Source organism: Benincasa hispida, chromosome 9 (genome assembly GCF_027475165.1).
Source record: "Benincasa hispida cultivar pf3 chromosome 9, pf3_genome.v1.1, whole genome shotgun sequence".
Taxonomy (NCBI): domain Eukaryota; kingdom Viridiplantae; phylum Streptophyta; class Magnoliopsida; order Cucurbitales; family Cucurbitaceae; genus Benincasa; species Benincasa hispida.
Window position 1 is genome coordinate 24035760 of NC_143486.1, and position 24587 is coordinate 24060346.

Consider the following 24587-nt stretch of genomic DNA (forward strand, 5'->3'; position numbering starts at 1 on the left):
GTCTGACTTTCGTGCGCACGTTTAGAGGCTAAATGTGTTTCCCTTTCGCAGTAGTTCAGCTCTAAAGGTCTATAAAAGGCGTGTCTTTCAGCAGTTCAGAGCACAAAAATTCATTCTCATTCTCCATCCCACTCCTCTGTTTGTTTCTTTCCCTGTTTTTTTTTCCGAGCATTCAGTCAGAAAAATGTGTGTTCTGGTCAGTAACGGTGCATTTCCAATCGAGTTTTTTTTGGGCTATTTTATCTTGGGGACGACGTGGCAGTAATTCCATACCTACTTGCACACTTCAACAGAGTCGCGAAACGTCTTAAAGAGAGCGAGTTCTACGACTCAGCCTATAACGAAATTTTGTTTTGTAGGTTCCGTTCCAGATCGTTGCTGCTATCCTGAGGGTGTTGCCGTTTCCAACATCTTCTAAAGCACAACTTCCTGCTCACATTGCAGTACGCCCTTTAGCATCTTTTACAGCCATTAGATATAGCTACAAGAAAATCTCGGTGTTGTACTGAAAATTCATGACAACTAACATAATGTGCCAATAGGAAATAGCGTACCTGAGGAAGCGTGATAATGTGGAGAGGGTGAGGGGAGAGATGGACTTATTTTTATAGTTGTATATAGTACATAGTCTTGCAATTTTACTAAGGGAATTTTCGTTCTTAACCCACAACCCAATTGTTCCCATTAACACTAGTACCAATAATAACCTCACCAACCCCTTGGGTGGACAGGGAGGGAGTTTCCACATGAGAAGAGTCTGATGCAGGTAACTGGGGTTCGATAGAGTTAGTTATGATCAGTAATAAATCAACAAAGACATCCTCACCTGTTATTTCATCATTCCCCACAGCATCAAGTGATAATTGAGAAGAATCATTACCTATCACATGAATATTTTTCCATTCAATAATGAAAGAAAGAAAAATATTTTCGTAGAACTTGATATCCTGTGACACAAAAAACTCTTTTTCTCAAGATCAAATAAAGTCCAACCCTTTTTGCCAAATGGGTATCCCACAAAAACACTTTTAAGACTTCTTAGCAAACTTGTCACCTTTAGCTTGTTGATTTTGAGTGAAAGATAAACATCCAATAGTTCGTAAGTCACTAAATAAGGGAACACAACCAAAAAGAATCTCGTAAGGAGTTTTGTTGAAGATAACACTAAATGGAGTCTGATTTATTAGATGAGTTTGTGGCCAAAATACATTCACCCCAAAAATAGATTGTCAATCCTCCTTGAAACCTTAAAGCACGAGGAACATTCGAAATACCTTATGTTTGCGTTCCACCTTTCCATTTTGTTTATTGTTTTCAAAATATTTTTTCATGCAATTAAACTCATTTCCATTATCACTGCGATTAAGTTTCATCTTTTGAGAAAATTGTCTATCAATCATGGCAATAAATGACATAAACATTTGAAATACTTCCTTTTTATCAATCAATCAATGAACCCATATGATACGAGAATAATCATCCACCAAAGTAAAAAAATAATAATGAGCACCACACCAAGATGGTTCATCATAAAGATCCCATAAATCATAGTGAATTAACTCAGATATTCGAGTAGATTTAGTTTGACTTAAAAGAGAAACTATTGCGATAATGTTTAGCCTGATGAGAGACTTCACAACCTTTATTCAAATGACCTTTAGAATTATGTAGAAAGGGGAGCAACTTCACTACATTCTTAGAAGGATGTCCTAAGTGAAGATGTCACAACTCCAAGGATGGCAAACTCGAAAAATGAAACTGCTTGTACTTTGACACTTTTTGGTAGATAGTAAAGTCCATCCCATCTCACTCGTCCAATCACCTCTCTCGAATGTTGGTCCTATATGGCACATAAGTTAGGAATTAAATTCTACAATACAATGGAGATCATTATTTAATTGCGAAACTGAAATCAAGTTGCATTATAATTGAGGAACAAAGAGAAAGTTATGAAGTATTATATGGTTCGTTAGTCTCACAACACCCTCTTTAATGGCCACAACTGATTTACCACTCGGAAGATCCACTATACAAGATGGAACTGCTTGAACATCCAATAAACAAGATTCATTATCGGTAACATGATGGGAACACTCGGTATCAATTATCCATTCACTCATGTCAAACGGAGAATTTGTATCACTTTTCGCTGTCAGGATAGGGTTGGTTTGCACCGCCAATCAAGCCTTGTTACTATTGGTCATGATGGATCAATTTTGGTATGATACCATCTTAAATCACTAGTTATCCAAAAACTTAAACTAATAAATAAAGATAAATTTAATTATATATCATTCAAACCACTCAAATTAGAATTTGTTTAAAACTCGAAAAGAAATAGAAAATGTGAGGAAATGGAAAGAGACCAAAATAGAAAGTTAAAACTCATAAAGCACTTCTTTTAAGAGCTCGGAGACAAAGTCCCGACTTAAACAAGCTTTTATTTAACACGAGAAACGAAGAGTTGTTAATCGTCCACACCGCACCTAACCATTTCGTCCATAATCCACTACCAAAATCGAGTCATTATCCAATTCCCATACGAAATTCAACTGATGAACTGATATTTTCTTCTTCTTCTTCTTCTTCACACAATCTCCATCTTTCTCACCACACAGGTTAGATTTTCTTCCCCCTCTTCCTCCTTGCTTGTTATATGCATGACTTTTGATATTCGTCAGCTCATTGAATTGAATTGAACTTGTATGAATAAATTCATTTTCTAGAGTGAAGAATGTCAATCTAGGGGATGAATTATGGATATTTGTATATTACCCATTTGCATATTATTGAAGTTAGCCATTGGGATTTGGGAATATGGGTTATTTTTATGGGACCTGATTGAGCTTTAATTTTGTTTTTGCCAATAAAATTTCCAGCAATTTATTTGTAAATCATTTGGGTTTTCTTTTTTCTGGGTTGTGGAACGTTTGGTTGGTAGGAAACCAATTATGGAATGAAGTTGGGGTTCAGATGAAGGTTAATCTGAAGTTTTACGAGTGTGGCAATCAACATATTACAGGGTGTTCTTGAACTAAAATGTATGGTATTCCAAGCTGGGCCATCATTGGTGACATGGGTTATGCTTTGAGTAGGCTGGAGATTGGTTCCGACTGTGATGGTGACATGAGAGTCAATGGAGCGGGTGAAGGTCAAGTGTCCGATAAACCTTTGAATAATTTAGATGATGAAATTGCGCAGCTCACTAGAATGAAATCAGGACCTAGTGCACATTTAAGTCAAGTACTGCCTGGGAAGCGGGAGGTATTTGTTTCCCCTGTAAAAATGTTGGCAGGTCGAGAATGCAACTACTCAGGAAAGGGAAGGTTCTCAGCTGGAGATTGTTGTCACGTTTTAGGCAGATATTTGCCTGTTAATGGTCCATGGCTTGTGGACCAAATGACCAGCCGCGCCTATGTCTCACAGTTTTCATCAGATGGTTCCCTATTCATTGCAGGATTTCAGGTACAACCCTTGTATAAAATGTGATTATGTGAAAGCTCTTTGTAGTTTCCGATGAACTCAATCAGTATGGAGAACAAAATTTCGCTTTGCAGTTCTCTCTTTCTCTATCTCTTTTTGTGTTAGATGATGTGGTATTAAATTTGTCTTTACCCACCAGCTTAAATTTTTGAGTCAATCAGTGATTTAACATTAAGTTTTTTCATATCTATCCCTTCCCATTTTAAGTCCTTAAAACTGCGTTAAATCATAAATGTGCCTAATCCTTGTACTGTCTTTATGTTCACTGTTGAAAAATTGGCTCATGGGAGATTATTAATTTGTACTGTAACTATTAACTCATTACGAGGACATTTGTTGGCAGGGAAGCCACATTAGAATATATAATGTGGATAGTGGGTGGAAAGTTCAAAAGAACATTCTTGCAAAAAGTTTGCGGTGGACGATTACTGATACATCACTTTCTCCTGACCAGCGTTTCCTTGTAAGTGCGTACTTGAGAAATTATACGTGCATTAAGCTTCTAGGTTTCTGTTTCTGTGGCACTCTGACATTATAGAATAGCTTGTTGGTTATTTATCTTCTCTATTTATCTGACATTTCTGGGGAATACTCAGTAATTATATAATAGTAATATGTTACATGTCTTAATTAGTAGACTATTATGCTTGAATTATGAAATAGCTTAGTAGAAAATCTTCCTGTATATCTTTACATGTTACTGTTTGGTTGCTAAGGTTTTTGTTTATTTTACTTGGTTAAATTTGATTAATTACAATTGAACCTGTCTGTTAAATAAATCATGTTCAAGATGACGGTATTTTGGTAATTCTTAATTGGGTTGAAAATCTTGTTTCTTAACCATACACTGGAACCCCATTGAAGGATCCTGTGCACAGACTACTTCCAAATTATAGTATCGTAATCATGATGGAGTAGCGTTCTTTTGCAGTTCAAATTATTTGTTAATATTATTTAAAGGGAATCTGTTCCTGATTATATTCTTTTTCAGTGTATTTTTCAGAAAATGCTCTACATTTTAAGAATGGTATCCTTGTTGTACTTGGGTGAGACATAGTAATTTTATCACTCAACTCGACATTTTAAGAATGTAGTTCCACCTTTGAGATATAATGGGAACTACTCTTATGTGATGCTTGGTGTACTTACTTTTGTAATAGAGTTCAGTTATATGAGTGGATGATATCTGAATGTGGAGAGAATATAGCTTTGCCTTTGAATTGTCTGATTTATTGACCTTGTGTTTAAGGTCTATGCCAGCATGTCACCGATCATCCACCTTGTTAATGTGACATCTGCTGAAACGGAGTCTCTTGCAAATATTACGGTATGGGTTTTGCTAAAATTTGAATTTCAGTTGACCATACTATTTAATGAAATATAGAATTTTGATGTTAAATTCATATTATGTAATGACATAGATTCTTGGCCGACCTTTTGTTTTATTGATTGTGATTCTCCTTAGTTTGGCTGTTTAGCTAATGTACATTGGAAAGTTTGGAAGTATCTTAACTACAAAAAGAAGAAAAAAGCAAAAGCCTACTTTAGTTGTTGCCTTTTGATATCTCTCAATTATCCGATACCTTATTGAACTCTTATATTCTTAACAACTATTGGAAAATTTTAAACGTGCAGTTGTATTGGCAATGTAATTATATGGATGGCAAGTCTATGGTGCTTGTACCAAGCCTAATCGGTCAACTAATCTTGCGACATGTTAGTTGCTTGTACAAGTATAAATTGTTAGATGTCATAAAATGGAACATAGGGAGCATGTTGCCTCATGGTACAGTCATTTAGCTATGTTATAGAACTATGGAAATTCAAGACTCATAGTTTTGGCCAGAACTCAGCCATCCTCCTACCTTTCTGGCTCTTGAAATTTCCTCCTTGAGAAGGTTACAAATAGTATGTTTTAAACTAGTTGACTAAGATTATTCGAAATCTGGATTTTTCGTTTGTCATATTGAGTACCCCTTTTCTCTATATTAATTTTCTTTCTTCACTTTTGTATTACAAATAATGCAGGAGGTTCATGAGGGATTGGATTTCTGTGCACATGGTGATGGAAGAGATTCTTTTGGAATCTTCTCTGTGAAATTTTCAACAGATGGACGAGAACTTGTTGCTGGAAGTAGCGATGATTCTATATATGTCTATGATCTTGAAACTAATAAGCTTTCCCTTCGAATTTTGGCTCACAGAGTAATGTTTCTTCATCATTTTCTAGTATTTACCCAATATGCTTCATATGCCTGTAGAGTTTTCTTTCCCAATATTTTTCTTTATTGTAAAGAGAAAAAAAGGAAAAGAACTTTAGACAATTTAAAGATTCAAACCATTACTTTTCTTGTATTCATAAGAACCTGTGATATCAAATTGTTAGGGGAAAAAAAGTGAAAGGCAAGGCAGAAGATTGGTTTGTTCTCACTTGCTCTTTGAATTATCTAATTTTTGGCTGTATTGTTTAAGATACATGTATTGCGAGTTTTCTAAAGTCAACCTGATAGGCTACCTGGCCTCAAAATTATGCATAAAAGTTATTATCTTGCAAATAGTTGCGAGACTTGAGTTACCTAAGTTCTATATTTCAACTACTGAACAATTACAAGGCTCTTTTTTACAAGATGACATCAATTACAGAGCAGCAGCCGAAAGTCCTTTTTCCATTTACTACTAGACAGTTAAAGAAGAAAATTTCCTGGTTTCCCCTAGCGAAGAAATGGCTTTGAAAATTTATTTCTTAGTCATTGCTTTCATAATTGAACAAATTGGATAAAATCATAAAATCTGCTACAAGACTGTGAATCAAAATATTATGGAGTGATGGCTAAAACATAGCTTGTAATGGCTGGTTGTGAGATGATTTGATGATTGGTGATATAGCTGACAGTCTTCATCCCACCTGTCAACATTCTGTGTGTATTCTGAATATCCAATTCCGTATTCATGTAATTTTCCAAATTATTTTGGTCTCTTTGTTACATGGTTAGAAACATGCTTATGATGGAAACTTAGTGTGTATTCACGGAGTATTTTTTTTGGAATAGTTTCCAAAAGCTGTTTTTTATTTTAAATCTTGTTGTAAAAAAGTATATTGTTATTCTTGCCTTTCCTTTCCATTCCATTTTTATCTGTTTTAAAGCATTCTTAACTATTTCCCCCTACAACTACTGACCTTATGTAGCCTGCAAGATGTACTAACATAACATTTTATAGGCTATGACCTTTCTGAAGACGACAAATAATTGGTAACTTCATGAGGATTCTTATCGGTTAATATATTAACTCTCTTTCTCTCGCACCTAGCCTCTTAGTCATCTTGCATTTTGTTTTGAAAAATATGATCTTCTACTTTACTTGTACTAAATATACCTGTGGAAGAATATTTGCATATGATGTACCTGCCAAGGTTTTTGTTTATTTTTTTTGGAATAGTTTCCAAAAGCTGTTTTTTATTTTAAATCTTGTTGTAAAAAAGTATATTTTTATTCTTGTCCATTCCATTTTTATCTATTTTAAAGCATTCTTAACTATTTCCCCCAACAACTACTGACCTTATGTGGCCTGCAAGATGTACTAACATAACATTTTATAGGCTATGACCTTTCTGAAGACGACAAATAATTGGTAACTTCACGAGGATTCTTACCGGTTAATATATTAACTCTCTTTCTCTCGCACCTAGCCTCTCCTAGTCATCTTGTATTTTGTTCTGAAAAATATGATCTTCTACTTTACTTGTACTAAATATACCTGTGGAAGAATCTTTGCATATGATGTACCTGCCGAGGTTTTTGTTTATTGTTTAATAATAAATTTCCTTGGCATTCTAAGTTTTCTCTTTTTGGGTGCACAGTCTGATGTGAATACTGTGTGTTTCGCTGATGAAAGTGGCCATCTTGTTTATTCTGGAAGTGATGATACTTTCTGTAAGGTACAGACCCCTGCAACTTTGAGGTTACTTTGCTATTTTTGTCAAAGATTTACCACTTTAGTTTAGAAGGAAGTTTAAGAGTGTTTTGCAACGTCAGTTTTCCCGAAACTTAGGAATTAGTTGAACTGAATGGCTTTAATCACCTAAGGCAACTTTTCTAATCCTGAAAGTGTGCGGGCTCAAGGATTGTATGTTTGAGAAATTTGTTCTTTTCCAAGGATTAAAAGGATAGATATATTATTATAGGTGTGGGACAGACGCTGCTTTATATCTAAAGGGAAGGCTGCAGGGATTCTAGAAGGACATGTAGAAGGTATCACATTCATTGATAGTCGTGGGGATGGCCGATATTTAATTTCCAATGGTAAAGACCAGACCATCAAACTTTGGGATATCAGAAAGATGTCCAACAATGCTACTAAGTATGTACTGTTTCGATACTCTCTAAATATACACTCTATATTTATGCCTTTTCTTATTACTCATTATGGATTTTTACTTCCCATCTGATGGTAAGAAACTGAGCTTAATTTCATGATGTTAAAAAAAAAAAAACATTAGTTACCTTCTAGCTCCCTTGAATCTCTAAATATTGATGATCTCGACAAAGAAGCTATTATGAATTAAATGCTCAAATGATGGTGAGTTAAAAGAATCTTAAAACATAATTTCATATTAATTTCTTCTGGACTTTCTTTTAAGTAAATTACTATTATTTTAATCTTTGTTGTGTAGATTTTTTTCCAAACGATAGAATTTCTTTAATCTCTTTCCTTTTTTCTTTTCGTTTAGCAAAAAACAGTTGATATTGGATAGCTTTCAGAATTTCAAGTATATATAAAATATATGATTGTTAAGAAGTTGGGCTAAAAAACTGTTTCTTTTTTTTTAAAAGAAGTCTTTTTGGGAAAGCTGTCGGTTAAACACCTCTTGGTGGTGCAAATGTTATAGCGATTTCTTTTGTAATTTCCCTATTTCTTTGATTATTTTGGATTAGCGAGCTTTATATAATTAGCTCCGTGGGTGGGAGCATCCTCATCCCGCAGCCCTTAGGTTGTCAGTTGCCTTTTTTTGGCTTTTAATCATATTGTTGTTGAAGAAATATGGCAAGATAGCTCTCTTTTTTTAAAGACAGGAAGTATAGTTTCTTTCTTAAAAGGGAAAATCTTTTCATTGATGAACAACCCTCCTTTTCTGTTCCAGCTACAATAGGCCTATAAACTATGATTGGGACTACAGATGGATGGATTATCCACCCCATGCAAAAAATTTGATGCATCCACGTGATCGATCCGTTGCTACATACAAGGGTCATTCAGTCCTGCGAACACTTATTCGTTGTTATTTCTCTCCAGAATATAGGTGAGCTTTTGTGGTTGCAACTGCATGTTTATACTTTTAAGATAGTTTTGACTAATAGTTTGGGAATTCATAAAAGTGAGTTCCTTTGTCTGCCTTGCGTAGTATGACTGAGAGACATGATCTATTTGCTCTGCTACATGAAAATATTACCTGTGAAGTTTTTATGCTATTTAAGCTTTGTTTCAAGGGAAGTAGCTAACCTGGATTAATTTCATCTGTTATTGGCTTCATTTCTCTACTTTGCTTGGTTTTCAATAAACCTTATTTTATTGTGAATTCAAATTTCTATTTATCATGTTAGATACATTGAAGATGGTTAACAGTTGAGACTATCTATATTTTGATTCTGTGTCGATTTTTCATCATTGCAGCACCGGTCAGAAGTACATCTACACTGGGTCTCACAATTCTTGTGTTTATATCTATGATTTGGTAAGTCACTTGACATTTGTTTATATGCACATCTTATTTTCACGTGAGGTTTTAAGTTGAAGTTGGAGCCTGGGAATCATTAAATTTATAGCCCTGATCCTCCTTAATAAGACAAAATCAGAATATTAGTTCGATGACACACACATGGAAACATTAATTTTTATTATTACTAATGTGCAAATGTAAAAGAACGTGTTAGGAGTGCCATGGCAGGTAATTCTTAAGAATATTGTTAGATAGCATAATAGTAATTAGCTAAAGGGTTTGTTGGTACTAGGTAGGAGGGAGTTGGTTATACATGGAAGAAGTGGGTGGAGAGGAAGATGGGCAATTTTTTAATAGTTTTCGTGAGAATTCTAGTAATAGATAAACATGGAGTTTCATCTCAAAACCAATTGGCAATAGGAAGAGTAACTCGTATATCGCATAAAAATTGTGAAACATCTCCAGTTCTTCAATGTGAGATTCTCAACATGCCCCAAAATTGTGTTTCTTTGAGTTCAACATTTTTAGATCGGATTCTATTTTTTTCACTGAATCCCAATTGAGATTCATGGGTTCTGATACTATATTAGAGAAACATGAGGTTTCATTTCACACCCAATTGGCATGATAGATTTCTTTTTCCTTTTGAACACAATATTATAAATAGATAGACGTGGGGTTCCATTTCACAACCAATTGACAATAGGAAGAGCAACTCATGTACCATATAAAGATTGTGAAGTCTCTCTATTTTTTTCAATGTGAGATCCTTACTATGCTCTTCAAGATGGTGCCTCTTTAGGTTCACCATTCTTGGATTGGATCCCAATATTTTTGAGACTGAATCCTCGTTGGGGCTTTATGGGCTTTGATGCCATAATAGTTAACATGGAGTTCCATCTTAAAACTAATTGGTAATGGGAGGATAGCCATCTTGATGTAGATTAAGAATCTTGGAGAATTCTTAAAGGAAAAGTATTATTCATTTGTTGTTTTCCTACATGAGGGAAAAGACTTCTATTTATAGAGTGTATACAAGTAGGGGTCGAACTAAACTTAAAATATTATCCAATCACACAATTAACTCCATTGTTCTTACATCGTTCTACCCTTCCAGAAAGAAAACACGTCTCCGAGTTTTAAAAAAAAAAAAGAAAATGAAACAATTAAGAAATAAAATAAACTTGTTCAACAGGGTATGGCCAAACCAACCTCTTACATCTTGAACAAAAATATTATGAAAAAAGGTCCAAAACATAAAATTTCTCTCAAGTTCATTAAGTCTTTTCTTCATCATACGGAGCATCTTTGGCCAACTTTGAATTGGCCGTTTTCCAACCATTCGGCTATTATTTTGCACTTGGTCCCACCAAGCCGAAGCACCATTTTGAAATTTAAAAGGAAACGAACATGACCTTTCTATCTTCGGGTGTTCTCATGTAGTCCAAGGTCTTTACATTCTTAACCCAATCCAAAAAAATTCAATGTTCATTCGGCCATTGTAACAAGGAAAATCAATTTTCATTATGTAATTCAAATCATGGTGCTAGATTGCCGATTCACATTTTGGTTTTGCCAATCTTGATAGTCTTGGAAAGATTCTTGGCCATTATGGCTAATCGGTGGGTGATGTTATTGACCAATATGATAAGGTGGATAAGTTTCTTGAAAATGGAGATATTGAATTTGATGAAAAAGTAGAAGAGAAAAGAGAAAAGGGCACACAAAAATTTACGTGGAAAACCCTAGGACAGGGAGAAAAAATCACGATATAGAATTTTCTTATTAGAACTGATACACAGAGGCTATAAATATAAATAGAAAAGTAGGAAACCCTAGAGTACAGTAAAAAGACAAAAATGTCCCTAGGGTTCGAACCCTACTTTCAATACTGCCCCTCAAGTTAGGGTGTAGATATCAGTGAGGCCCAACTTGCTAACACAAGAGTCAAAGTTCTGTCTGGGAAGCCCTTTTGTAAGAACATCTGCTATCTCTTGATTGAACGAAATGTAGGGAATACATATGTTGCTACTGTCAAGTCTCTCCTTGATGAAATGTCTATCAATTTCCACATGCTTTGTTCTGTCATGCTGCATTGGGTTATTTGCGATGCTTATTGCAGCTTTATTATCACAATAGAGTTTCATCGAATGATCACTATCTTGACTAGATCAGTTAGGACATTTTTCAGCTAAATTTCTTCATATATCCCTAGGCTCATGGTCCTGTATTTTGCCTCGACATTGCTTCTGGCAACAACACCTTGCTTCTTACTCCTCCAAGTAACAAGGTTACCCCACACGAAGGTACAATACCCCGATGTTGACTTTTTGTCTACCATAGAGCTTGCCCAATCAGCATCCGTGTATGCCTCAATGCACTATTTGTCAGACTTCCAGAACATCAACCCTTTACTAAGAGAGGTTTTCAAATATCTCAGGATGCGCTCTACCGCTCTCATATGTTCTTCGTAGGGAGCTTGCATAAACTGCTTGATTGCACTGACAGCATAAGATATGTTTGGTCTGGTATGAGAAAGATGGATCAATTTTCCAACAAGCCGCTGATATCTTTCCTTGTTGACTGGAACACTATTATTCAAGTTACTGAGTTTAGCATTAGCTTCCACAGGGGTATCAATTGGTTTACAACCCGTCATACCTGTCTTCTTAAGTAAATCGAGAGTATATTTTTGTTGAGAAGTTGAAATCCCCTCTTTTGACCGAGAAAGTACCTCAATTTTCCGTGATCCTTAATTTCAAATTCCTTAGCCATTTTCCTCTTCAACCTGGCAATTTTTGAAGCATCATCACCTGATATAACAATGTCAGCCACATACACAATAAGAACTGCAATTTTCCCTGATACTGATTTCTTCGTAAAGAGGGTGTGATCTGAATGTTCGCAACTGTACCCTTGTGATTTTACGAAGGCAGTGAATCTGCCAAACCAGGCTTTTGGAGACCGTTTCAACCCATACAAGGATTTACTCAGTTTGCATACTTGGTGATTAAATTGTTTCTCGAACCCTGGGGGAGCACTCATGTAGACTTCTTCTTCCAATTTCCCATTAAGAAAGACATTCTTCACATCAAACTGGTGGAGAGGTCAGTCTTTGTTAACTGCAACTGAGAGAAGAACACGGACAATATTTAACTTCGCTATTGGGGAGAAAGTCTCAGAGCAATCTATTCCGAAGGTCTAAGTAAAGCCTCTGGCAACCAATCTTGCCTTGTACCTGTCAATCGTTCAATCAGGTTGTATTTAACGGTAAACACCCATTTGCACCCAACTGTCTTGTGTTCCCTTGGAAGAGTAACCCGTTCCCAAGTGTTATTTTTCTCAAGCGCCCCCATTTCCTCCATAACTGCAGTTTTCCATTCAGGAATCTCCATCGCTGCATGTATACTACTTGGTATCGTAACTGTGTTCAGGCTCGTAGTAAGGACCTTGAACTCGGAAGATAAGTTACTGTAAGATAAGTAACTTTGCAGTGGATACCTCGTGTAGGATCTCGTACCTTTTCTCAAGGCAATGGGGAAGATCAAGAGAGGCATCATGGCTTTTCTTCCCTTTTGATTCTCCACTAGATTCAGCCTCCTGCTCATGAGTCTTATCTTTTGAGGGATCTCTTTCGCCTTCAAGAGTGTTATTTGCTGGAATGGGTTTTTCAAAACTGTCATCACTTGCATCTACGTGCTCGTCACAGACAACGTCCTTGGTACAATTGTTGGTACTGTCACAATTTTCTCTGTCTTACTTACATCATCTTTAACACAAACATCATTTTCAACACAAATGTTACTATCATCAGGGGTAGGAATACTAGTATCTGGAACTAATGCTGGGTCTAACTCATGGACTGGAGACGAAAAGGTGACAGGCGGTACTATTTCTTTTCTAAGATTCTTTCTATAGTATGTGATCCATGGGACTTGTTCAGTAGGAAGAATGGGTTCATTGACACTTATGACAGGTTCAGAAAAGACGCTCCCGCTCCCAAGTTCAGGTAATACTAACGAACTAGGACTCCAATTAGTCTCTTCACTCGTACTCTCCCCCTGAAGATGACTAATGGGGAAGAGGGGTTGATCTTTGAAGAAAGTAACATTCATTGAAACAAAATATTTTTGTGAGGAAGATGGTAACATTTGTACCCATGCTGATGAAGAGGATACCCCACAAATACGCATTTCTGAGTAGGGGGTAAACTTGGTACGATTAGGACCATGGGTATGAACAAAGACAACACACTCAAACACCCGAAGCGGGACATTAGGGATAAGGCGATTATTGGGGTTGGACTCCTTGAAACATTCCAGGGGGGTTTGAAATTTTAAGACCTGGGAAGGCATCCGGTTTATCAAATGAGCTGCTGTTAAAACAACATCTCCCCATAAATAGGATAGAAGGGAGGTTGACAACGTAAGGGAGCGAGCAACCTCGACTAGGTGACAGTTTTTTCATTCAGCTATCCCAATTTGTTGGAGAGTATATGCACACGAACTCTGATGGATAATTCCCTTAGAGACTAAAAATTTCCGAAAAGAATTATTGAAAAATTTCCGACCATTATCATTTCGAAGAATAGCGATCTTTGTGTTAAACTGGGTTTCTACAGTAGTGTAGAACAGTTGGAAAACCAACGAGATTTCAAACTTATCGGTGAGAAGGAAAACCCAAGTTAGCCTAGTATGGTCATCAATGAAGGTTACAAACCAGCGTTTGCCTGTAGCGGTCGTAACAGGTGAGGGATCCCAAACATCGCTATGGAAGAGGGTGAACGGCTTGGAAGGGTTATAATGCTGAGAGCTCAACGAGACACAAGGTTGTTTAGCCCGAATACAAACATCACAAGTCAAGGTAGAGATATTAACATTGTGAAATAGATAGGGAAATAAATATTTCATATAATGAAAACTAGGATGTCCGAGACGATAATGCCATAAAATGTAATCAGTTTCAGAAGTAGAAGAACATGATGAAAGTAAACTAGTCCTATCACATATCCTAGAAGAGGCATCTTCAGTGAGGAAATAGAGCCCTCTATCATGTCGGGCAGTGCCAATCGTCGTCCCCAAGCCCAGATCCTGAAAAACAACAGCATCAGGTGAGAAAGTAACTCGACATTTCAAATCTCTTGTAATCTTGCTAACAGATAAAAGATTATAAGAAATTTTAGGAACATGCAACACATCATGTAGAGTTAAATCCTCAAATGGTGAAAGGCGGCCTTTCCCGGCTACAGGAGCAAAAGATCCATCAGTAATTCTGATTCGCTCATTTCTAGTACTTGGATAGTAAGAAATAAACTAGTTGGAGGAGCCAGTTAAGTGATCTGTAGCCTCTGAATCTAGAATTCACGGCTTGCTACCATTTATACTAACAATACCGAAGGATTGAATTGTACCTGATTGGACAATCGCGTTCACTCCCACAACATTAGAGTTATTCTGGCTAGTCTCCTGATTTTGAGGTTGAGGACCTCCATTTGCTGATTCACTTACCCGTACTCGTCCCGAACTTGACTGACGCCGTTTACCATTAGGTGGACGACCATGCAGCTTCCAACACTGGTCTTTGGTGTGCCAGGGCTTCTTGCAGTATTCACGAGAATAGCTATCTGTTGCTGAACATACTCGTTTTGCTGTTTAATCTGAAGTTGGAGTTGGGTAAATTGGTCTTGGATTGTATTGCCTTGACCTCGAGGGTAGTGGGATGACGACTCCCCAACTTCAAATCTGCTACCCACGGGAACTTTTTGATCAAGACTGCCATCCAAGCTCGGTTGGAATGGAGGCACGGTACGGTTGGGATCAACGGACGTTGGTTAGGATTGGGTACATACGGCAACTGGGATCAAGGTGCTGTGGCTGGAATCGGTTGGGTTATGGTCAAGGAGATCCATGCGCGTACGACTTAAAGCGGTCTAGAGAACTTCGACAGGTTGAATGCCAGACGGATCGGGTTGGGATTCTTTGATCGACTGACATCTGCTCGTGGGCGGCTCGGCACGACGCTGGAAGCCGCTGACCGCCTGACTTTCGTTCGTCCGAGTCGCGTCGTGATCTCCGACCGTCTGAGGCGCACTGCTAGGGTTCGTCCGGTAGCCGTCCCAATTGTCCGATCGTCGAGGGTGTGGCTGGTTGCCGTCCCAATCGGCTGGCTGATCTTCGGGTTGGGCTGCTCCAATCGGCTGATGAAGATGGGGTAGGAACTTCTAGAAATACCTTTCTATAGCATTCTGTACAACAGTGGCTATGTCGGTGGTTGTGGTGCCAGATGATACTTGTGATTCTTCTGTTTGGTTTTTCTTATTGGTGGTCAGGGTTTCATCTCCATGCTCCGATACCATGATGAAAAAGTAAAAGAGCAAAGAGAAAAGGACACGCACAAATTTACGTGGAAAACCCTAGAACAGAGAGAAAAAACCACTATATAGAATTTTCTTATTAGAACTTATTGAAAAATAAAGGGTAGAAGAAAGAAAACCGAATTTACATGGAAAATTCTATGTTAGGGAGAAAAAAACCACGATAGAGAATTTTTATTAGTTTCGATACATCTCACACAGTACCCAACTACAGATATAAATAGCCATAAGTCAGAAACCCTAAAACTGTAGACACTAAGTAAAAGACAAAAATGCCCTTAGGGCTAAAACAACATTTTTCAACATTCCTCTCAAGTTGGGGTGTAGATATCAATAAGACCCAACTTGCTAACACAGGTGTCGAAAAACTGTCTTGGTAATCTTTTGGTGAGAACATCAATAATCTGTTGACTCAATGGAACATAGGGAATACAGATACTACCACTATCCAGTTTCTCTTTGATGAAGTGCCGGTCAATCTCCACATGTTTGGTTCATCGTATTGGACATGATTGTTGGTGATATTAATAACAGCCTTATTATCGCAGTAAAGTTTCGCGGGACCATGGCTTTCCTGATGAAGATCCGTCAGAACCTTTTTCAACCAAATTTCTTCACAAATTCCTAAGTTTGTTGCTCTGTATTAAGCTTCGGCGCTACTTCTAGCAACAACACCTTGCTTCTTACTCCGTCAAGTAACCAAATTTCCCCACACAAACGTACAGTATCTCGAAGTGGACTTTCTATTTGTAACAGAACCTGCCCCAATCTGAGTCTGTGTAGGCCTCAATATATCTTTTGTCATGCTTTCTGAACACCAAGCCTTTTCCAGAAGTAGACTTCAAATATCTCAGAATCCGTGTAACAGCCTCCATGTGTCTCTCATAAGGAGCCTGCATAAATTGACTGACCAAACTGACTGCATATGATATATCAGGTTTGGTATGTGAAAGATAAATCAATTTCCCCACAAGACGTTGATACCTTTCCTTGTTTACGGGGACATCTTCGATAGACTCTACTAGATTGCTATTAACTTCCACATGCATATCTGCAAGTTTACACCCAGTCATTCTTGTTTCTTTCCACAAGTCCAGAGTATACTTCCTCTGAGAAATGGAGATCCCTTCTTTTGATCTTGCTACTTCCATCCCAAGAAAATATCTCAAATTGCCAAGATCTTTGATCTCAAACTCATCTGTCATCCTCTGTTTCAACCTGTCAATCTCAGTTGAATCGTTGCCTGACAAGATGATATCATCAACATAGACGATTAGAACAACCACCTTCCCTGATGTCAATCTCTTAATGAACAAGGTATAATCAGAATGCCCTTGAACAAACCCCTGGGACTTAATGAAAGTAGTGAATCTATCGAACCAAGCTCTAGGAGACTACTTTAGGCCATATAGAGATTTCTTTAATTTGCAAACTCGATTATCAAACTGTGCTTCAAAAACTGGAGGCGGGTTCATATAGACCTCTTCTTCTAACTCACCATTCAGAAAAGCATTCTTTACATCCAGTTGATGTAAGGGCCAGTCTTTGTTAACAACAACTGAGAGAAGAACTTGAATCGTGTTAAGTTTTGCCACTAGAGAGAAGGTTTCTGAGTAATCCACCTCATATGTCTGAGTAAACCCTTCTGCAACCAGTCTGGCCTTGTATCAATTGAGAGTCCCATCAGATTTATACTTGACAGTGAATACCCAATTGCACCCGATGGTTTTATGACCTTTAGGAAGAACGACCAGATCCCAAGTTCTATTTGTTTCAAGTGCACGCATTTCCTCCATAATCGCGGCTCACCATTTAGGAACTTCCATGGCCTTATGCACATTGCTTGGTATCATCACAGTATCCAAGTTGGTAATAAAGGCCTTAAATCTTGAAGATAAATTAATGTAGGATAAGAAGTTTTTCATAGAATGTTTGGTACAGGATCTAGTACCTTTCCATAAGGCAATTGGCAAATCAAGGGTAGCATCATACTCACCATTTTTTTCTACCATCTGTACTAGACTGTTGCACGTTTTCAGTTTTCTGTGTATCACCACCAATCTTAACTTCGTCAGAGTTCATTACATCACCTTCCACCACATCAGCCCCAACACACTCATTACCATCGGGAACAGAGGTACCTTGAGTTAGTTCCGGTTCTAACTCTTGGACAACTTCCGGTGGAGCAATAGGAGGAACTATTTTCTTTCTAAGATTCTTTCTGTAGTAGGTTATCCAGGGCACCTGTTTCGTAGGAAGGATAGGGTCATTTGTTTCAGGGATAGGCACAGGAAGAAGATCTATAGGAACAGAATAGGTGGATGTGTTAGCCTTTTAACTAGAGGTCTCCCCCTAAGGAGGACTAATAGGAAAAAAGGGTTTGTCCTTGAGAAAAGTGGCGTCCATGGTGACAAAGTACTTCCGAGAGGAAGGTTGAAAACACTTATCGCCCCATTGATGAAGGGGATACCTAACAAACACACACTCTGGTGAGAACCATGATTATGAACAAAGACGGTACATCCAAACACCCTAAGGGGAACATCCGGGAAAAGATGAGTGGACGAAAATGACTCTTTAAAACACTCGAGGGGTGTTTGGAATTTAAGTACACAGGAGGGCATTCAATTGATGAGATTAGCTGCAGTAAGTACAACATCCCCTAATAAATACGAAGGTAAGGGCATAGGGATTATGAGAGATCGGGCTACTTCAATGAGGTGGCGGTTTTTCTGCTCAGCCACCTCATTCTGTTGAAGGATATAAGCACAGGAATTCTGATGGATGATGCCCTTTGAAGTCAAAAACTCACGAAGGGACTGATTAACAAACTCCCATCCATTGTCACTTTGAAGAATGACGATTTTAGTATTGAACTGAGTTTCAACAGTAGTGTAAAATTATTGGAACACCAACGTCACTTCAGATTTGTCAGTAAGGAGAAACACCCATGTAAGACGGGTGTGATCGTCAATAAAGGTGACAAACCACCATTTACCGGACACAGTCGTGACATTAGATAGACCCCAAACATCACTACGTATCAAATGGAAAGATTGTGAAGGTTTATAAGGTTGAGAAGTAAAAGAGACCCTGGGCTGCTTTGCACGAATACAAACATTGCAAGATAAAGAAGACACATTCACATTACGAAATAAATGGGGAAACAAGTATTTCATATATCGAAAGCTTAGGTGTCCAAGATGAAAGTGCCATAATAAATAGTCGGTTTCAGAAACAGTAAGAGACGATAACAAGCTAGTCCTAGACAAACTCCAAGAAGAAGCATCATCAGAAAGGAAATAGAGCCCCCTATCATGCCGGCAGTGCCAATCGTCTTCCTCAGCTCAAGTCTCGAAACAAAACATCATCTGGTGAGAAAACAACACTGCAGTTCAAATCTCTGGTTATTTTACTTATCGATAGAAAATTGTAAGAGATCTTCGGCACATGCAAAACATTATGTAAAACCAATCCCTGAACCGGAGACAAGTGACCTTTCCCAGCAACGGGAGCAAAGAACTCATCTGCAATTCGTATTCTCTCATTTCCAGCGCTTCGATAATAGGAGATGAATTGATCAGATGATCCAATTAAGTGATCGGTTGCTCCCAAGTCAAGAATCCAGGATTCATCCCCTTCAATAAAAAAATTAAAGGACTGAAGAGTACCTGATTGAACAATATTGTTGGTCCCAACCGTACTTGGATCAATAGAACTAGTCACCTAGGAAGCGCCATCAACAACTTCACTAACGAGGGCTCAGCTGGACTTAGACTTATCATTCGAGGACGCCGCTTGCCATTTGATGGACCATCGTGTAATTTCCAGTATTGGTCCTTTGTGTGCCATGGTTTCTTACAGTGCTCACAAACTGGAGGAGATTTTCCATTCTGCTTGTCATTCTCGGATCCAGAGGACTTGACCCCAAGCGCAACAGAGTCCAAAGTAGAAGCAACTGTATCCTTCATAACGCTTGTTCTATCCTCTTCTAATCTGACTTCTGAGCACATCTCCATAAGGAACGACATCGGTCTCTGTCCCAAAATCCGGCTTCGGACAGTGTCAAATCTCGAGTTCAAGTTAGCTAGGAAATCATAGACACCGCCAGCTTTCTCAATCTTTGAATACTGGATTCCGTCAACGGGACAATTCCAGACAACTTCACGACACAGGTTCATTTCTTGTCACAATAGTGACAGTTTATTGAAATAGGACGTTACATCCATGGTCCCTTGCTTGCACTCATGTACTTATTTCCGCAACATATAAAGTCGTGAAACATTCTGTCTTTTTTAATACAATTTTTGGATAGCTTCCCAAATATTCCGAGCAGACGCTGAATAGAACAGAGGCTTTCCAATCTAAGGTTCCATGTTGTTTATCAGAATTGAGCGGAGGAGGGAATCCTCCCCCTTCCATATACGCTCCTAAGGGTCCCTAGGGTTCGGTCTTGGTATCTCCCTAGTCAGATATCCAAACTTCGTCCCTCGAGGACCATTCTAACAGATTGAGACCAGGAGAAATGATTCTGGGTGTTAAGTTTTCTCCAATGGTTATCCCTACAGAGTTTCCCACAGAACCAGATATAATATTCGTAATAGGTAAAGTAGGGTAAGCAGTTACCAGGGTTTCCGAGCATAACGGAAGGCCAGAATACAAGTATGGATGGGAATCAGTTGGATGACTTGCCGTGGATCTAAAAGCTGCCTCGAGAGCGGAAATCTGTTGCTGCAAATTAGCCGACTGATGTTGAAATCCAATGGTCCCGCCATAACCTACTAACTCGACTTGAAACGGAGTAGGCATGGGATGCTTCTGCCCATAGGCCCCTGAAAAAGTTTCAGTTGGCATGGAAGAAGCATGAACCGGCTGGACCGGTTGGTGGCTTGATGAACCGAGCAGAGACGTGGCTGGGTAGGTTGAAGGAGGCAGCGCCGAACCCTGGAAGCCGCTGGGAATTGCTGCAAAGTTGGTGGCTGATCCCAGTGCCAGCGGGGCTTGAACGATTGCTGAAACCCCGATTGGCGAAGCTTGAACGATCGGGTGAGAAAGAGATTGCCCGATCGGCTGTCCATGTTGATATTATTGTCCAGGTTGATGTTGTTGCACGATCGAAGGGATGGGGCCGACTGGAATTCCCGATGCTGGTTGGTGCTGTGTGCACGAGAAGCCGACTAGCTAAGACGAACCAAGATTGGGCGGTTGCTTCTGCTCCGAGCAGCTACGGATGAATCTGCATCGGGCCAAGAAGGGACCGAAGATAACGATCGACAACGACCCTAATTTCAGCATTCTGTAAATTTTCCGTCGGAGTCCCATCACCTGTTAGGGTTGATGATTGAATTTCTTCTATCCCAGTTAAGGTTTCTCACCTTGCTTTGATACCATATTGAAAAATAAAGGGCAGAAGAAAGAAAACCAAATTTACATGGAAAACCCTAAGTCGGGGAGAAAAAACTACGATAGAGAAATTTTATTAATTTTGATACATCTTACATAGTACCTAGCCACATATATAAATAGCCACAAGTTAGAAACCCTAAAACTATTGACACCAAATAAAAGATAAAAATGCTCTTAGGGCTAAAACAACATTTTTCAACAGAATTGATACAGAGGATACACATATAAATAGAAAAGTAGGAAACCTCAGATTATAGTAAGAAGACAAACAAAAATGCCCATAGGATTCAAACCCTACTTTCAACGGAATTTGATAATCTTGAAATTGATTGCCCATGATTTCAACAAGTTGAATAAAATCCCAACAAATTGAGAGGAAAGTTTCATTGTTGCCATATGGGATGGGCTGGAAGTTGATTTTGACCCCTGTAGCTTTGTTGAAGTTCATGTGGGGAGCTTCTTGGATCAAAATTGGCTACTCTTGGACGGAAATGCCCAACTTCTTGGTTTCCTGCCGCATTAATAGGATAAATCCCAGGAATCTTTGCTGTCTGGGCTGCCGCATCTTGGAGATCTTGCAAACTGCCCACACGTTCTTGGACATGAGGTTGAATGCCTTGACGTTCTTGAAGAATCTGCCCTCTGTTTTTTAAGGTTTTCTTGATTGTAGATTGGATTATCCTGGATTCTTGGTTGATTATTGGCTATCTTTCTTACTTCAAAAGTCAATTTCTCAATTGATTATTTTATAACAGCCATTGAAGTTTGCATTGCATCCATCTCATCCAATAAACCACTTACAGAGGTTCCCAAATTGCCGTGTCTTTAATTCACGGTTTGAGGAGATGTGGAGAAGGATGCTTCCGCATCAGAAGGGATGGAAGGGTCAGTAAGTTTGCTGGTGTTTTTGCCGGTCATCAGGTCCAAACTTTGTGGCTACTCTGATACTTATTTGGTGTAGACTAAGAATCTGGTAGAATTCTTGAAGGAAAAGTACTATTCATTTGTTGTTTTCATACATGATGGAGAAGATTTCTATTTATTGAGTTTTAATACAAGTAGAGGTAAAAAGGGAATTAACCTAGAATATTATCCAATTACTCCCATTAACCTCATTGTTCTTACATCACATCTTATAAAGATTGTGATATCTCTCCATCTTTCTAATATGGGATCATCAACAGAAGGCTATGATATAATGCAACGTATGTTGGAATATAAAAGATAAACCATGTAATTTGAGGTACTTGGACCCTCCTCTCTTGATATCACTCAAGCTCTGATTCAACGGAATAATTACCGTCCTTCATCCTTCTAATCCACCCTATTTTTAACAAAACTCTCTTAACAAACTCTATGTCTAACTACTAACATTTCCTTAATATCCCAAGAATATTCCTAACAGCATTCCTATTAGTTTCCGCGTTATCTCGGATATTGGAAATTGTTGTACTGCTTTATCTCTTTTGGTTTCAATTCCAACAATATTTTCATTTGCAGTTCAAAACTTTCTTGGCTTATGGACTGAGTCTATTGCCTTCATTGAAATCTCTAGCTGATTTTCTAGGGCACGGGTCATGACTGAATCACTAGTTAAGCTAAAAGTTTACGTAACTCTTTGCTAGTTAGCTCACTTGTTGGTTATTATGCTGAACCCAAGTGAGGGAGTTACTTAGCTCACTTATGTTTATTGTGCTGAACACAAGTGAGGAGAGTGTTGAGCAAATGTTGGAAATATTAAATTCACCATTAATTTAAATATTAGGTAAGCTGTTGAGTTCAGTATTCGTTTACCCTCGTATTGGAGCAATGATCATGTGTTTAAATTCTTGGAATATTATTTTCTCCTCAACTAGTATCAATAGTTTTTTCCGTTAAATATTGCATAAATTTCCAAAACCCACATATGGGAAGGAGTGTTAACAATATGTATAAAAGATTATACATACACTAACCTGTCCATTTAGAACTTAATTTAGTGGTTAACATAGACCAGTTTGAAATACCTTAGGCTATTTACCTGATATATCCCCGATTACAATATTATCAAACCATCAGTCATCAGATATGTAAAATTAGGCAGTGGCTATCATTTATTACCCACTAAATAGGCAGAAATTGGGGAATCCTGGTCATAGAAAAATGCACTCATGGGCAGAAATTGGGTATTTCTGGTCCTAGAAAAATTGTATTCCATGTGTCTTATTATTCTTAATTTGTATGATCTCTCTTGTTTGTATATCCTTTGCAGTTGACTGGAGTTCTAGTTGCAACACTCAAGCATCATAAATCACCAGTAAGAGACTGTAGCTGGCACCCTCAATATCCAATGCTTGTAAGCTCTTCATGGGATGGGGATGTTGTCAAATGGGAATTTCCAGGCAGTGGTGAAGCCCCGACTCCTCCAAACAAGAAGAGGGTCCGCAGGCGACATTTCTATTGAAGACTACTGAAGAAAATTGTAAGCCAAGCTCTTTCCTGTCTATTATAGCTTGGCAAATGCGGTATATCTTGCAGTGTGATCATGCATCCTTTCTGTCAAAAATAAGATGCAATTAGTATGCGTTTTATATTTCACCGTTGCAATATTTTGTCGGTCCTACTTGAACGAATCTTTGATATAATGTTTCTGTCTGTAGTCTATGTAAATAATATGATGCATATATATAGTGTATAAATTTGTTGAATAATGGTCAACAAAATGTGCAAAGTGCATAGCATCAGTGTTTCTTCTTAATTCTATCCCTTTTTCCACTCTTAAGTAGGGAAAAAAACTTACTATTGCTCTTAATTCTGCCAGTGCCACCTCCTTAAGTCAGATTTTCTGTGAGATTCTGTTACATTTTACTAAGAAGTTGAATTCTTAATCTTGTATGGATGAGAAAATGGAGGTGATATAAAGGGACCTGAATGATTTGTTCAAAAGAAAGATGTATAAAAACATAACTGGATTGTATAATAATGTAAATTTATCAATTTCTCATTAAAATATAGTACTTTTAAGATTTTAAGAAATTTGTTGATTTCCAAGAGGAAGTTTACCAAATATCATCCTTAGGGACAGTTTTTAGTAAGACCCAATTTACTTTAGTTTCACAATTATTTTAAAATAGAAACTTACATTTTTCCCCTGTCCAAAACAACCTAACAGCTAAATAATGTCTATTTAAACTTAGGATTCAATGTAGTCCTCAAAATTCAGTGTTTTACTGCTAGACAGAGTCCTAGGGGTCTAAGGTCATTCAAGGTAGTCAAGTTTTTGACAGGAAATGAACTCGTGTGACAACCACTATTACTTTTTATACGTCAATCGAGTAGGGTCCCGAGCCTCAAATGTCAATCTAGCTAGGCCTCCTATCACGTAAGATGTACGTGGGACACTCGTTCTTAACTTTCCATCAAAGGTACTCAAAGTTGAATTCAAGAGAGAGTTTTGTGCAACAGGTAGAGGAGAATGTAATGAAGAAAGATAGTCTTTTCATGCTAAAAAAGAGTCACAAATTATTGAGTGTGCTGACTCTATTTATTCTTGAATCAGAAAAATAATTGATAGCAGTTGGTCCAAGTCCTACTTGAAAATATGAAATCTATAATCTAATGACTGAGCAT

At 37.9% G+C, this 24587-nt stretch overlaps 1 protein-coding gene across 3 annotated transcripts; it reads left to right on the top strand.

The window, feature by feature from the left end:
* Positions 1-2356: 2356 nt before the first annotated feature.
* On the top strand, positions 2357-23715 carry LOC120085563 (transducin family protein / WD-40 repeat family protein). 3 transcript variants are annotated; one of them, XM_039041598.2, is made up of 10 exons: positions 2357-2618; positions 2942-3465; positions 3827-3946; positions 4733-4810; positions 5512-5688; positions 7343-7420; positions 7667-7842; positions 8624-8782; positions 9154-9214; positions 23230-23715. In XM_039041598.2, exons 2-10 carry the CDS (start codon positions 3040-3042, stop codon positions 23419-23421), a joined length of 1467 nt encoding a protein of 488 aa, XP_038897526.1. In that variant the 5' UTR covers positions 2357-2618; positions 2942-3039; the 3' UTR covers positions 23422-23715. The 3 variants fall into 3 exon arrangements, with proteins under 3 accessions (XP_038897526.1, XP_038897527.1, XP_038897529.1); XM_039041599.2 differs by having other exon boundaries at positions 2404-2618; positions 3023-3465; XM_039041601.2 differs by having other exon boundaries at positions 2412-2618; positions 3096-3465.
* The last annotated feature ends 872 nt before the right edge of the window (positions 23716-24587 follow it).

Coding starts and splice junctions, on each gene's coding strand:
- LOC120085563 (XM_039041598.2), top strand. CDS start 3,040: ATGTATGGTATTCCAAGCTGGGCCATCATTGGTGACATGGGTTATGCT. Junction 3,947..4,732: donor CTCCTGACCAGCGTTTCCTT/GTAAGTGCGTAC, acceptor CTTGTGTTTAAG/GTCTATGCCAGCATGTCACC. Junction 7,843..8,623: donor ATGTCCAACAATGCTACTAA/GTATGTACTGTT, acceptor TTTCTGTTCCAG/CTACAATAGGCCTATAAACT.